This window comes from Agelaius phoeniceus, chromosome 5, assembly GCF_051311805.1.
Source record: "Agelaius phoeniceus isolate bAgePho1 chromosome 5, bAgePho1.hap1, whole genome shotgun sequence".
In the NCBI taxonomy this organism is placed as follows: domain Eukaryota; kingdom Metazoa; phylum Chordata; class Aves; order Passeriformes; family Icteridae; genus Agelaius; species Agelaius phoeniceus.
The window spans coordinates 13,645,140-13,660,866 of NC_135269.1; the positions used below are offsets into that span (position 1 = coordinate 13,645,140).

General features: G+C 43.0%; 1 protein-coding gene across 2 annotated transcripts in view; it reads right to left on the bottom strand.

Annotated features, from left to right (window-relative positions):
• TMEM178B (transmembrane protein 178B) overlaps positions 1-14,433 on the bottom strand; it is a 221,556-nt gene extending 207,123 nt beyond the window's left edge. The window contains exons 1-2 of one of the 2 annotated variants that reach the window (XM_077178332.1): positions 14,160-14,433; positions 12,316-13,794 (exon numbers count right to left, since the gene is read on the bottom strand). In XM_077178332.1, coding sequence (XP_077034447.1) covers positions 12,316-12,697 — 382 coding nt within the window. In that variant the 5' untranslated portion in view covers positions 12,698-13,794; positions 14,160-14,433. Of the gene's footprint in view, positions 1-12,315; positions 13,795-13,938 lie in introns of both variants that reach the window. The other variant, XM_054632005.2, reaches the window with a different exon arrangement.
• Positions 14,434-15,727: the final 1,294 nt, after the last annotated feature.

The window sequence follows — 15,727 nt, forward strand, 5'->3', positions numbered from 1 at the left end:
CAGTGAGATTTGGTCCTGCTCCCATCCCCACAAAGTCAATGCCCTGGGAGTCTGTGACCACCTTTCCCACCAGGGTCAATGAGTTAGAAAGAATAGCATTTCAAAACTGGAGGTTCCTCCCTCAAGACACCAAGTAGAAAGGATTCGTCCTTCCTCTTAGACATGAAATACTATTTCATGGAAAAAGGATGGCTTAAGTCTACACAAATGAGCCAAGAAAACCACTTGTCTCTGCTTTGTTCTATACCCTCAGTGGTGTATAGTGGCTTAGCACAGCTCACAGGCACATACACATAGCTGATAGCACAGCTCAGCACACAGGCACAGGACCTCACATCCAGCTACTCCCAGATATGTGCCATGCCTGTAGAGGCAATGCCATCAACCTCCAGCCTCCCCTCTCTTGGTCTCTGCCACCATCCTTTCCTGGTCACTCAAAGCAGAATGGGGCCTGTTCATCAGACTGCAGTCATTCTTCAGTGGAAACAGAAAACATAAATTCCTCCTCTAATCCACCTTAGATACAGCCCTGCTTCTACAGGTGCTTAGGCAGAGGGCTGGGTAACCATTCTCAGTAATGCAGGAGGCAGCTTTGCTACTGGGAGTGTCAGACAATGTTCTCTGAACTTCCAGACAGGAAAAGCATCCACGCTTGTCTTGCTCCATACTGATGTCATCGTGCTTCCACCTTTCCTGGGAGCTGAACTATAGCCCCAAAACACTGTCCTAGATGTTCTCCTACCTTTAGTGCTGTGGAGCCTTTGTGTTCTCTGCAAGACCTTTCCCAAAAACTCCTTTGAGGATTGTGGTCTGCTGCTTCACACACAAGTGAACAAGGTTCGTAGTGGGTCATTTATTCCTCATAAGGGGGTGGATCCTATGCCAAAATCCATCCCAATATAAGGAAACTCACCCAACATCACCAGCCAAAGGGTTGAACATTTTGTGAACTGAAATACACATCTCATGATAATTTAAGTAAGTGCAAAGAGGAGTTTAATTCCGCTGCTGCCAGCAATTCTGAACGTTTAAATATAGTACGGAAATTCTCTTCTATTTTATATAAACTGTTTTAATGAAGAAGCTGAAGGCTTTGCATTCTCCTAGCCTATGAATATAAATAGCTGAGAATCTAACAGGCCTTTGTTGTTGTTGAGCTAAGACAATCTGAAATTAAAGCAGATGAGGGAGCCAGGAAACAAAGGCCCCACTAACAACATTATTTCAATGAAAGGTGAAGTATGCATTAAGTGCTCAGAGTCCTCCTCTCTAGTCCTTCCTGGGTGTGTGGGGTGTCACAGGAACGAAACAAAGCGTGGCTCAGGTCTAAGTGAGAGACAAATCAGCTGGGATAGTGCAGCTGGATTTGCCTTAGGTCCCTTCCCTCTCACCAGACACCTGTAGCTGGTGTCAGGCAGCCCAGAGACAAACACTCCTTCCATCAGGCCCTGCTCAATACAGAGCTGAATATGCTCTTTCACAGGAAAAAAAAAAGGAAAAAAAGAGGAATTAGTAATAATAGTAAAATAATCCTTTATCTCTTTTCCCATTAAAATCTAGCTCAAAGTTCTTTCAATGAGCCCTGCTAACTTCTGTGCAAAGATGCTACTGGTCCCCTACTTCAGGAATTCTACTGTTGACTTCATCTTGACACTTCGCCTCTCAGCACTTTTTGCCTTCCCCCAGTTAGTTCCTTAAACCTCTCTAAATTTTGTACTAATTACCTTAACATCACAACAAACCATTTCCTTAGGGGCAGAATATAAAATCCTTTACCAAAATCCTGATAATTTAGGTCTAAAGCATTTCCTTATCTTAAACCCCACTTATCTTCCTAGCAAAATATATCAGGGTAGTTTGGCACACTTCAAATAGGAAAACATACGTTGCCTGTTTATTTTCCCCTGTGCATTTAACTAATCTCTCTTTTAGAACTTACTTTAAACACTGCTTGGTATTATTATGATCAAACTAAAAGGTCCACTGTGGCCCAGACAATTTTGCTCCTTTCTTTAAATATAGATTTGCTACTTTTCATGCCTAATGTACCACCCTAATTAGACAGATTTATTGAAAATCCTTTTTACTGGACTTGCAATGTCACATCTTTCAAAAGACTGAGATGGAAATTGTCCAACTTCCCAATTTGAGCCCATTAAGTTATTTGAGTTTTTCCATTTCCCCTGCTCCTGTTGGCTGTCTCCTTGGTCTCTCTGATCACCATAACACCCCTCCCCTTCTCTTTAACCATTACAGAATATCACATGAACAAAACTGGACAGTCTTGGGAACCGGTAAATAGAAAGGGGTTGAAATTTAACATAAAATATATAATTAGGGATCAACAATTACAAATTTCTTTCCAATGCAAATTGTTGCCCTGCAGAATTTTTGCATTGTTGAGCAACTGTCCTCTGTGTAAAACAGGGACCATTCTACTCTTCAAATACCTTTATGCTAAAAAAATCAAGAACAGTATTTGGATACTCAATCAGGGCCATTCAAGTATCTAAGACAAAGCAATATAATTGGATCATCAGCTACCATAAATCATCAACTCTTCAAAATCACTCTAGTGACCCTAATCTACACCTGTAACATCCGAAAAAGTTTTTGTTTCTTTTGTTTGTGTTTGTTTCTGTTATAATATTTCTATCTTGAAATGACCATTAGGGAAAAAAAAAAAAGCATCTACACTATAAAGGCTCTTTTACATATTCAAAGATAGGCACTGATTAATAGAGAGACGGAGACAAAGAATTATACATTCATATTGAGGCAGAAAGATCTTTTCAAATAGCTTTTGTTATCCAATAAAATTAGCATGACAGTTTCATCCTATTAGAAAGTCTAGAAATACATTTAGGAAGCTTTTTTCAAATGTCTGCTGTTAAAACTCATAACCAACAGAAGTTTCTCAGAATTAAGTGAGGGCTACAATGAGACACCCCATGTCTTTCACTGGATCTGGTGGGATATCTTAACAGGATCCACAACTGCTGTGTACACAGGACATCCTGAAACTCCTTTTCCTTAAAAGTCCCCAGCTATGCAAATACCATTCTTCATACACACACACACCCCTCACTTTGTGGAAAATACCTGGATTAATACTTGCTATTTATTTATCTTTTTTGAGGTTCAAGCTGAGACTGGAACATGGCTGTTACAAGCACTGGACAAACTTGCTGAACTCTGTTGGGGTGAGCCATGCTTACACCTCTGTAAGGTTACTTACAGAGTATCCTGTGAGTTTACAGGATAAACTCACAGCAGGAAGGCAGAGCAAGTTGTAGAAGAGTCAGTGGTAGTGACTTCTCTGCCCTTTAAGCTGCATGTTTTAGTGCATCTTCTGTTCAGTGTACAACTCTGCTTGATCCAGTCAGCCCCCAAAAAGGCAGGGCTTCATCCTGAACCCTGTGATTTCCCCCCATCCTTCTCCTCCACCACCTGGACAATCCCCTGGACTCTTTCAACAAGCACCAGCCACCTCTTCACACTAAGCTTCCTTGGCCTTTCTGTCACCTCAGATCATCAGCATCAAAGACTTCTTGCCTGCCCTTATTCTTTTATCGCCCTCTTTATCTTTCCTTGCCTTTCTCCACCTGTAGATGTTATCCATGCTGCATTCTTTCATTCACAGGCCTTTTGCCTTGCATTCTCCTAGCTGTTCCTTCCCTGTACCCCAAATCCCAGCTGATCCATACCAGCTGGTCCTTGCTATGTCTCACACAGCAGGGCATTTCTAATGGGAACCCTCCCGCCTTTCTCCTCTATAAATGCATTGTTTCCCCATTTAGTTCTGTTCATTTCCTAGACTTACTACTCCAGCTCAGCACAGTTAAATCTCAGACTCACAGTCACAATCACCTCTTTGCCACATTTGGCTCATTCCTCAGACCCTCCTGCCTCCTCCAGCCCCCACTTCAGCTGTCACACAGGATTTCACCTGGTTCTTCCACAAGAAAATGACAAACCATGATCTTCCTCTTCCAGCAGCTTTGCCTTCTGTTTCCTCTTGCCCTCCTACAACTCCTTCCCCATTTTTCTTTCCTACAGATGAAAAACCTCCTGTGGCTTTCTTCCTCTCTTTTATTTGCCACTGAGCCAGTCTTACCCTACCTGCTGCCTTTCCTTACAGCTGTTCTTGCCCTCTTGCTCTCTCTTTGCCTTGACCTCTCACATCCCTCTGCCTCTTTACTCTCATAACACAAATACCATTCAATCTCTTTCCTCTCAAAATATTATCATCTTAAAACACTCTTTTATCTTAAAACATTTCTTTTCCCCTATAAATACCATGTCTTTTCCTCTCCTCCCTTCCTCACCAGTACCTCTCTGAATATTCCAGCTACAAACGCTGCCTGGAGTTCACTGCAGCTTCCTCTCCTTTGCAACCACTAAAATTTTACTTTATGTACTGGGCAATCTTCAGCACAGTCTGAATACTCTGTTCTCAGCTGCTGCAGCACACTGGCTACCTGCAGTAGTCTCTTGTGCTGTTTAAACTCCCTTCAGCTACCGTGGTTTTACTGACTTATACTGCACCACCTTTGAATCTGCTCCTTTTGCATGCCCTCCAGAAGACACTTTTGTTCTCCCAGATCTGCTGGGGTTCATGGGGCTTTTCTCTTTTTCTCTTTCTGTATTTCACTCCTTGATAATTTCAAGTGCAAACATAGATTCTGCTCTGATCTTCATAGAGAAATTTCCAAGCTCACTCCTCTAATACAGACTTGTCTTCCTAGGTCCATACTCACAGTATCTCTAATATTTCTTCATGGACACACATATAACAAACTCAGCTAATTGTAATTAAAACAGAGTTCCTAATGGTCTTCTTCTGTCTTTACTATGTGATCTCTTCAGTAATTCCCCTCTAGATCATCACAGACAATGCCATTACTTTTCTTGTTGTTCTGGTCCAGAACTGGAGCAACATTTTCATCTCACATCTCTCACCATGGATATAGATCCAGGGGATATCTAAGGTTTGCATATCCTTTCACCATCCAGGCTCTCACCACCTCCTGCCTTTATTACCACAATATTTCTTTTTCTGACCTTTACAAATGTGAACTTGCCCTCCATGTATCCATTTAGCATGGTGCTAGAAATATAATTTTCCTAACACATCACTCTGACCACGTCATTTCTCTTAGCAGCTGTAGACTGCTGTCCCCATATCTATCTCATTAGTGTAATCTACTTGTCTTCATTAAGGAAATGTCAACTTCTTCCTACAGCCACCCAAAGAGGTCAATCCCCATCACCTACTTATTTAATATTTCAAGCAGACATGACCCATGATTTTTCTGGTACCATCCCTCAATCTTTGGAAGACCATCCTGTAAACATCTGCACTTCTTATTTATTATCCTTCTTTACAACTGTTCATGTGGAGGAATGCCACATTTTGTGGTGCTCACAGGAATGTGGTTTGCCTCCTGGTGTTCTAAAGCCACTACTGCTCACGCTGAACATAATTACTCTGTAGTCTCTCTGTGCTCTCTCATAAGGCTGCATTCACTGCCAATATTTAAAGTGCAGCCACATGTCAAAAGGCCAGGGACATTTTTCTGATCCGTGATTTCTGATCCATGATTAAGGCTCGTAAATCTGAGAGTAGAATGTGAACTGGCATTAATAATAGTGAACGAAATCCCTATTATACTGCTACTGAGCTGAGGTATGAGAGATTTAGTCCCTTGCCTCAGGTCATGAAGAAAGACTATGGCAGAGCTTGGACTCAATTCTGGCTTTGTAAGCCCCTGCCCTAACTGCAATACTACCTTTCTTTCATCTATTTTGGTACTTATCTACAAAGGATTATGATTTCAGCAGGCTCAGCTGGGCAGTTCTGAATATTTATTTATAAAAGAATTAGGCCTAATGAGAAAGAAAATGGATAAATTTCCATTTTTTTTACTCTGATTTCTCTCCTGCAGGGAAAATGTGTTAGTTTATATTCTTTTGTTTTAAGTGGATTCTATTCTGAATGATCTGTTAAGGGAACTAGGATTCCAGAATCCATATTATTTATTTATTTTTTCCTTAAAAACTAAGAAACACCATCTCATTTCTTTCTGTTGGTCCTAAAGAGGTAAATTTGTTAAGAGTTCCATCAGCAGTTTGTGAGCAATGAGCCATTAAGTAACTCACATTATAAGTTACTGTCATTATTTCTGCTAAACCTACAAACAGAAAGGCTTCTTATCTATAAAGGTTCTGCAATAGTTACTGAACTCATTCACCTCTTGAACCTTTTCTAAATGCACAGAAATACTTTTTCAATGAGAAAAAGCAATATTAATATGGATTTTTATTGCAGGAGATGACAAAATAGTTCAGACCATTTCATCTTTACTAAAGTAAAATTATCTTTCAAATTTTTATTTTTACAGTGAATAGAACACAACTACACTCATATTAAATCTTTCCTCCACAGCTTTTGCAAATTTTTAGCAGTAGGCAGAAAGGATAAAAATGCTGAGATTTCTCAAAAGGATTTGGGTGTTCAATTAAATGAACAGGAATTAAGCATGCAGTCCTGCAGGCAGCTCTGCAAACATCAGTTTCTCTTGAGAAGGGCATGATCCTGTCATTTTTACGCAGGCAAAATTTCCATTTGTCTTCACTGGCAAATTTGTTTGAAAGCCAACAGCTTGATTGAAATTTGCCCTTTAAAAAATCATGATCGAAACCAGGTGCTGTTCTGCTAAATCACATATATGTTTTAGTATTTTTAGCAGATATATAATATTGAACTAATTATCCCAGATGTGTCAGAGGAATGTGTCAGGTTCTTCTTACTTGTGGCAAATAAACTTTTTAATGAATTGCTATTTCAATTTGATGCAATTAAAACATTAAATTGGTTATTCCAGATATGATGGGCCAAATCCTGCTGGAACTCATACACATGAACCTGTGATTTCATCTGCTAAAGGATTTTGGAAAATTCCTGAACAAGAGGGTAGCTTTGCTGTATCTCAGTTGTTAGACTTCCAGTCTTAAATCAACTGACTAAGAATAATTTCAGCATCAAAAACAGCAAAACTGAGTACCTGGATAGCCTAAGATTCAGCTCCAGTGCTGTCTATTGCCTGAATTTCAGTGGATGCCTCCAGCAGATCTCCAGCTGTGACAGGAGGGAGCACAGACCTTGCACTGGCCTCTCTACCCAGGGACAATTTTAACCTCAAAGGAAACACTAAAGGCCTGAACTTGCTGCATCACCATATTCAATAAAACATTTGCTATTGACTTCTCTAGGATCAGAATCCAGACTTCAATAAAGTCCCTTTTTTAATGAGTCCATTTGGAAAACAGTTGGGATTTCAAACACGTATTTTAAACAAAGCCTTTGAGTCTTTAATGTATAAAAGATACATTTAAAAAATGGCTATCCTAATTTTCCTGTCAAAACCATTGCACTTTAAAAGTCAAATCTAGAGCATTGTAAGGTATTACAAGAATTTTTACAAAAATAAATCTTTTTGCTCTTTGCAGCTAGATATAGCTGCAAGTAGCCTCTCTCAGTAGCCTCTTTCCATTTGTGTATAAATAATCCCTAGTGACGGCTGGAGTAGTCCTGTTAAGCCTTTCTTCCCCAGTTATGCCCTGCATCTGACAAACAAACCAGAGAACGCTTTCATCCCAGAAATCTTGAGTATTATTTCAGGTAGAGGTAGGCTGCACAGGAATTACTTAGGGTTTGGAGGTTTTTTTCAGTGGTGGCATGGGCTAAGTATACTCACAGTAAAATGTTTTAAAAATAGGATTTACTATGATTTCCAAAGAAAAAAAAGAAGGTAAAAGGAGGGTTGAAATAATAAGGTCATTGTAAATTCTGGGGGTTTTTAAGTAAAAATTGGATTCCAATGTCAGGCAGCAGGGCCCCATCCAGTCAGGTTTAACTGGCAGCCTTCCAAAGGCGAGATGAAAGGTCCTCTGAGCAGTAATTGTCTAAATGGAACAGACTCTGGTTATTGTGCAACTTCTTCATCTACTTTATTGTACTTTTATAATTAAATGATGTAATTCCCTTTTTTCCTTTCTTATTTTCCTCTCAACTACTGCAGGAAAGCATCTGAGCAGCATTGCCATAGGATGCAGGCAGACTCTGTGGCTCCCCATTTTTTTCTGGCTCACTACAAGTTGTGCACAAGGAGTTGTGAGCTGCTGGTTGCCAAAGCAGGATATAAACTCTGCCTTCTCCCAGACATTCACCAGCATTCCAGCTCTCTGCTTGCTTAGTCCTGGAGTTGGGTGGCTCACTCAGAGTTGTTGCTTGGGTGAAGGGTTGCTGCTTTTGCTAGAAACTCCACGGTAAAGAGGCAAACAGTGGATCTGATAGGAGAGGTTGAGCTCTTTGCTCAAAGGGGCCTCCAGCAGCAAAGGCTATTCAGTTTGTGAAGGAGACTGGACAAACACCTGACAATTGGAAGGGTTTTAGAATATTGAGCTGAGCAACCCCAGAGCCAGCATTTCCTGACTCTGCAAGGCTTTAAGGATGAGGAGTGAAACTCTGGTCCTGAGATGCTAAAGGCTCAATCAGATGCAAAAGCAGAGTCAGAGGAATAGCTCTGTTAGCTCTTTCTTTTTCACTGGTCCCTCTGTATCAGAGTGCTTTCCCTCAGTCCAAGCAGTCCATTCCCAGAAATATAGATTATGCAGCAGAGGAAAAGTTAGCAAGACTGAGACCTCAGTTTACATGTTCAACTCCAATAACTTCTTTACTGCTTGTAATTTCTGTTGTTTCTGATTTGATTTTTTTTCTTCATCATGTCAAAGAGAAGAAATGAACTGCCTAATTTTGTTGGAACTTCAGAATACTCCTTTGGTCACATGCTAGTCTGCCTCTCCTTGAGTATTCTTACTTGTGACAACCTCTTTTAATTCACTGCCTATTTACCTAATTGTATTAGTTTAAGACATGCACATGGGTTCTATAAAAATGCAAAAAACATAGGAGAAATAAAAATAGGACCAACTATTTTGTATATGTATTGCTATAATTATACCTATATATAAGAAACTTGAAGCAACAAATCTCCAGTTTTTCTAGCAAAATCCAACATAAAGGTTTTGATTTATTTCCCAGAAAGTAAAAATTAATAAACACAGAATAGAATTACAGAAGTGGCCCAATCTATTCAGGAACAGAATTGGTTTTTCAAATCACTGGTATCAGAATATTCCCAAGTACCACAGTTCCTGATCCTGCCACAGGCCATTGCCTATAGCTTGTATTAATTTCAGCAGAGTTCATAAGCAGAATAACTGCAGGGTATTTGCAAAGCTAGTTAGGCTCTTAATGACCATTTTTTGTTATACTTTGATAGACAAATCTCAATAGACCATTCTCAATACTGCAAGTTTTGCCTAGGGAAAAATGTAGGATCTGTTTTAAACTAAATGGATCACAGATCCTGTCCAGCTTTAACAGCAAACAAACAAAAAACCAAAACACTTAATAAAATTTACATTCAATTATATATAACATTACACACCATATTTGGGGTCAGAACCTGCATTAGTTTATCCACTTCTGCAAGAGGTGTATTACATTAAATTAACAGAGGAATAAGAGTTAAAGCTGCATATCCATCCTCTTCTATAAGGTATTTGCCCTGGATCTCATAGAGAGTGATTTCATCTGTGCAAGGATATGTGCCCCAGTCAGGTAATTTGAACACTACACACAGGGAATATCTGCAGCCCCTCACACCTGCACATGACATACTCAGTCCACACACCCATCCCTGCAACTCCTAACTCCCAAAAAAGTATCTGTCATGGAAGTGAAAACTACTTTTAGTTTTTACTTGCATGATAGATCCTCTTGGTATGTACCTGGAATACCTGCCTTGTTTTGAGCTCACAGCTCTTCTCAACATTGGACAGCAGTAACACCTCACTTTCATCATATAAGTGAGGGTCAAAAAGGAAACATCTCCATTTTTATTTCTGAGCAAGCCAAACACTTGATTTTGTTGAATTGCCATTACACTTGCTTCTTCTGTGTTTCAGTTTAGAGGTGCCAAAGCATGCATATATATATGTATATGCTATACCTCTATAGCATTTATGGGTGACTCTTCCTCATGGCTGAGAGCTACAGCATAGACAGATCCTCACCCCAGAAAGGCCATCAAATGACCTAAAATGCTGTTGTTTAATGTTAGGAGTCTCCCTCCTTGAGCACTTCTCCCATCCTACAATGAAGTTTGTTAGAAGTGTATCAGAACACATTTAGAGCAGGCAAGGAGTGACACACCCAGATATTTGCACACAGCTCCTTTATGTGCACAAGTGGCACATCTGACCTGGGGCAGAGACTTGGCCAAGTGGCTCCCTGGCCATCTGCAGCCACACCTACACAGGGGTGTGTGCAGGGACACTCAGTGCACCTGGGTCCAGGGAACCCCTGGCTGCCAGCTGGGTGCTGTGTGTTTAGAGTTAGTTTACTCCACACACTCATTTCCACATACATGAACACCAGCAGACTACAGCAAGAGCTTTCAAAGACCACCTTCTCCTGCATGTAACCATCTCATCTTGCTTTGTCACATTCTCCCTGTGGGTAACACTTAGCAGAGCTGCCATTACACAGAACCCGTGCCCCAGAAATTTCAGCTGTTTCTGGCAGGAGAAATGGACATTCCTGCTCCCAGGACAAGGCAGGTAGAGAAAGAGGAAAGAACCTCACTTATTTCAGGCTGAAAATCCTCTCTAATAACCACAACTCCATTTGCAAAGGTGAGCTCTGTTGACATGTTTGCCCGCTGTCAAGGTTGAATTTGTTTATGCCCCGAGCACAGCGAGCACACGTGGCAGAGCAATCCAGCTCACCGTGGCCAGCCCGGCACACACCATCCTCACCCAGATGGAGAATAGGAATCACTCCCTTGGCTCTGAAACCAGCAGCAGGGTGTCTCTGACAGGCTTCTGACATGTCCACCTGCCCATTACAAATGGGGCTGAAGACACCAATCTATTTCCTAGGAGTTGTTAAATAGCAGCTGGACAAGAAGGGACTCTAAAAACACAGGTACACCACCTGCTTGGATTGGTTTGGTACAAGTTCCTACCATGCTACTCACATCCAGTGCTCACTCATAAAACATGTGGAACAAAACATGTACAGGGGCAAACATGTGAGAACACCCCTCCTGAATAAGTAGCTTTAAGCATAATTCCACTCCTAATGTCTGAGGAGGGAATTAATGAAGGCTATCAAGAGAGTTTGGGATAGAGAACACTCTTGGAAGACAAGTATTTTGGAAGATGGCACTGTGTGAGAAGCAATGATTTCACTACAATGGAAATAAACTAATGGGGAATGTTCTGATTGCAATAGAAGAACCATGGGAGGGAAACGTTATTTTGTAGTACAGAGTAACCATGCTGTGGGTAGCAAAGATGCCGTCATCCTTTACTGAAACCCTCATCATCCTGCAAAAACATGCATCTTCTGTTTAAGTAGGGGTTTATGCATGTGGCCCCTTCCTATACTTCAGATCAAAGAAACATTTGGGGCAAAATGACCATCACCTTGAACCACTACCCTGAGGGAACAATTGAGACAAAGGACCAAAAGACTAGAAAAAAAATAGCACAAAAATGCTACAGGCAAACAGATGCATCTCCACCCCTAGAGAAAATGATTCCTTCCTAATAAATTCATGTAATGTTTTGTAGATATTGAAAATATTCCAAAGCATAGCTCAGTGTAAACAGCAAGTTGGGTCTCCTCCTGCTCTTTAGCATTTCTCTTTGTTTACTCTCCATTTGAGGACAGAAAAAGCCTACATGTGAGCACTGCAAATGGTGTATTTCAGGATGGATGTGATATTCAGAAAGGCAGCAATGAAACACAGACATATGTAGTCTCCAATAAAATATTATGTACTTTGCCCAAGCCACCAGGGTCAAACAAACTGGAAAAAAAAAATCCAGTGTCTCCTTTATGAATACTTCTTATTTGTGTGTGGAAATAATCTGATACCATGGTGATGGGAAGACTAGATCCAGATTAGAGAGAGAGCACGAAAAAGATATTCTGGGGTGTGTGTGTTCTCACCCTCATTGCCTGCTTGCTCCCAAACCCCAGCAGTAGAGATCCTGTGGGAAATTGCCCTGGCAGTGCTTCTGGAAGCAGTGCCCAGCCAGGCCAGTTCACCCCTTGCAAGGGGAGGCACTTGGCTAGAGATGCCAGCTCCCATCTGTGAGCCCAAATGGCTCTGCTCAGCCCCTGCTCATCTCAGAGGAGCTTGGCACATTCATCTGGTAAAAAAACACAGCCCTTACCTTTGGCAATCAGCTCCTCCAGCTCCTGGTCGAATCCTTGTCGGTGGCATTTCCTCCAGAGCCCCATGTTGGTGGAGTTGTACTGTCTGTTGCACTCGTCGACTGCGCTCATAGCAAAGATCTGCCTCCTGTTCCTTGCCAAGAGGAGTTTCCCTTCCCAGCGGTCCAACCTAGACCTGCTGGCCCTGAGAGGCAGGTTGTTGTTGGAGTTATAAATGAAGCCAGGATCATTTCTCTTAGTGGTGATGCTCTTGCACCTCTCTCTGTGCTTCCTGGCATCAGTTTCGTACCAATGGTCAGAGCAGATTGCCACAGCCAGCATGCCAAGGGCACACAGAGCTAAAGAGAGGCCAGCATAGAGCAGTAACCTTCCAGCAGCCATGCCTCAGCTTCACAGAAACACCATGGACATCTTCACAACAGGCAAAGCCACTGGGGGTGAGAGCACGCAAAAACCAGCGGAGCAGCTGCTGGGTGTCACTTGGCACAGACCGCCTCAAACATCCCCAACTCCCGTGGCTCACATCCACGCTGCAGAGGGATGCTGAGAGCACTACAAAGTTCTGCCCTGGAGGCAGTCTTGGAGTCTCATCTGTCTCTTCTCCTCTGCAGAGGAGACCTGGTGAGCAGAAACACAGCCTTTCACCAGCGACCCTCTCACCGCAAGCACCCCAGTGGCAGGGGCTGAAGGGATGAATCCCCCTGATGGCTGATCAGTCCATTAATCTCTTTCAATCTGGCCCCCTCAGAAATCCAGAAGAGATGGCTTTCAGATCAGCAGGCTCACTACAGCATCATCACAGGACAGAAAAGTTCAACAGCCTGACATCTCCCACTCGCCAGGAGCCAGTTGTCCCGTTGTCAGGAATGGGTGATTTGCTTTTTCTTTGTCAGTGGCTCAGCAAGAGCATCATCGTCTGGACGGTCGGTCACTTGCTTGGGTTTAAAGCGGGGTCGAAAGGGAGGGAGCGAGAGGGGGGGAGCAATCTGTTGTTGTTGCTGCTGCCGCCGCCGCTGTTGCTGTTTGAAATCGTGGTTAAAGCATCCCCTCCCCGGCTGCCTCTGGGAACGCGGGCGCGCTCGGGTCTCTCCCTCAGCAGACTTCGCTGACAGCCGCTGGCATCTTGGCTTCGGAGACACCTCGGCTTCTCTCTGCCAGCCTTGCCATTCACTCTTTTGTCGTGGGCGCTGTCATCCAGGCAGCCGAACGCGGCTCTGCCTTCCTTCCGCGGGCAGCGCTCGGGCAGCCCCGGCTCCGGGCCGGGCAGAGGCGGCGGAGCAGCCGCAGCCCGGCAGGAGCCGCCGCCGGCCCGCTAGGCAGCGCGGGGGGCTGCCCTGGGCCCCGGCATCCTTCCTCCTTCCACACACACACAGACACGCTGCTGCCCCCCCTTCCGCCGGCAGCTGCAAAGCTTCCTCCGTCCCCGGCGCTGGGATGTGTTGTGCACAGTTTTCCTAACACGGCGGCACGTTAGCCATCTGCAAGATGAAGGCAGGCAGGGCTACGGCTGGCGGAGAGGATGCTGAGGAACGGGGAGGGGAGGCAGGGAGGGAGGGAGGTCGGGGGAAACCGAACCAAAACAAACCGGGGCGGAGGGGCGGAGGTGGGGGGGAGCTACACACCTTACACGGGGAGAGGAAAGCAGCCCCTAACTGTTGTCAACAGCTTCAGGGCTGCACCATTTCTCTGCCATATGGCCCGATCTCCTCGTCGGAGCTGAGATTTTTTAGCTCAGCAGCTTCGTACGAATCGTATCCCCGGCATCAGTAGTTATATATTCAGACATATTTTTCTTTTTCTCCTTAAATTTTCACTCCCTTTCTCTTTAATGGGAATAACTCACCCATCTTGTAGAGATCAAGTGCAACAGAAGGCGAGCTGGAGTCCCCAAGCTTTAGAAATCTCATTTCACCGTTTTTAACCCAAATAATAGCAAATCCAATCTTCTGTACACCTGGGAATCTTTCCTTGTTCAAACACCGAGCCCTGCAGCCTTGGCCGAAGCCTACAGACCGAGCATACAGAGCGCTGAGCCAAAAGCCAGTGATGTCACCCATGCAACGTGAGACTCATTTCTTATTTCTCTATCCTCCTTAAAGATAAACTGCACCACTTCCCAGGCAGGAAATGTCGAAGCCTTACTCTCTTAAGAGGGGAAAACGTAAAACCTGGATTTAACTGGATCCTGATCATTCTTGAACACAAGCCCTTACATTATGTCAACTAAATCAAAAACAAGCAGAGCCGTTTCTCACTGCACCAAAAAAATTTCCAACCTGCTACATAGTAGAGAGAATGAGCTTGAAAGAAATCCTGGATTCTAGACCTTCTGTGTGATCCAGAAAGCTGAGGCCTCCAGACTCTGAAATTCACTGTTTAAAAAAAGAAATACACACGGTCATTCCCCTTGCACCAAAAAGGGCTGGGTGCTGGCATATCCTGACCTGTGAGTACCACAGCATCTTGCAGTTCACAGTGGAACCAAGTGAGCTCCAACCAATATTTGGCTCCCACTGACTCCACAGCATGAAAGGCAAACAATGCAGCTGCTCCTACTGCACCAAAAAGTCCACAGCCCAATGCCTCCCCACAGGTGTATGCTGCAAAAATCTACATCCATGCTGGATCCTACCAGCTTTTGGCCCCTGAATACCAAGCTGTATCATCTGAATTGAAAATAAACATAGCCTTTCCAGGGCTGGTGACAGCTCTTGGCCCCAAGAAGGGAGCCCTGGGATTCTGCTAACTTTTAACCCTAGATACACAAATTGTACTTGCTCCAATGGGGAGAGCAGATGTGGTAGCTCTTTGTGTATCAGAAATACATACCTGGATTGTCTTGTGGAATACAGCTGCACCAGGAAAAAACCCATATGGCTGGATCATAACTTTTGGCACCAAACCAAATTGTACTATAGAAAAAAAATCAAAGTATCTCCCATTTTACCTGGCAAAACCAGGGTCCATATCAACTGGGACTTGCAGCTATGGAAGAGTATCTGTGTCATTAAACCAATTTTTGTGTGAAATGTACTGTAGTCTCTAACCACCTTGCAGGGTTATGAAACTGGCAAAGAAAAGCCAGTCATTCAAACCATAAAGGTTATAATCACCTGCATCTACTGAACCAGATGTACTGCAAAATTTCAGTATTGTGTTATGAATATCCACTGTATCTGGAAAGGTCTAGGTAAACTTAAGAGGAAAACTTAAGAGGTAAACTTTACTGGCAAAGGGGACTAGTTTAATTTTCTTAGCAGTAACTTCCCTTTGTTGTTAATAACAGCCAATATTTAAGGATCTCAGTGTTTTTTAAAAATAGTTCAGCACAGATGGATCCACCTCTATAACTGGATTTTTCAAGTAACTACATGTCAGTAGATAAAAAGAATTAGATGTTACAGGGGGCCT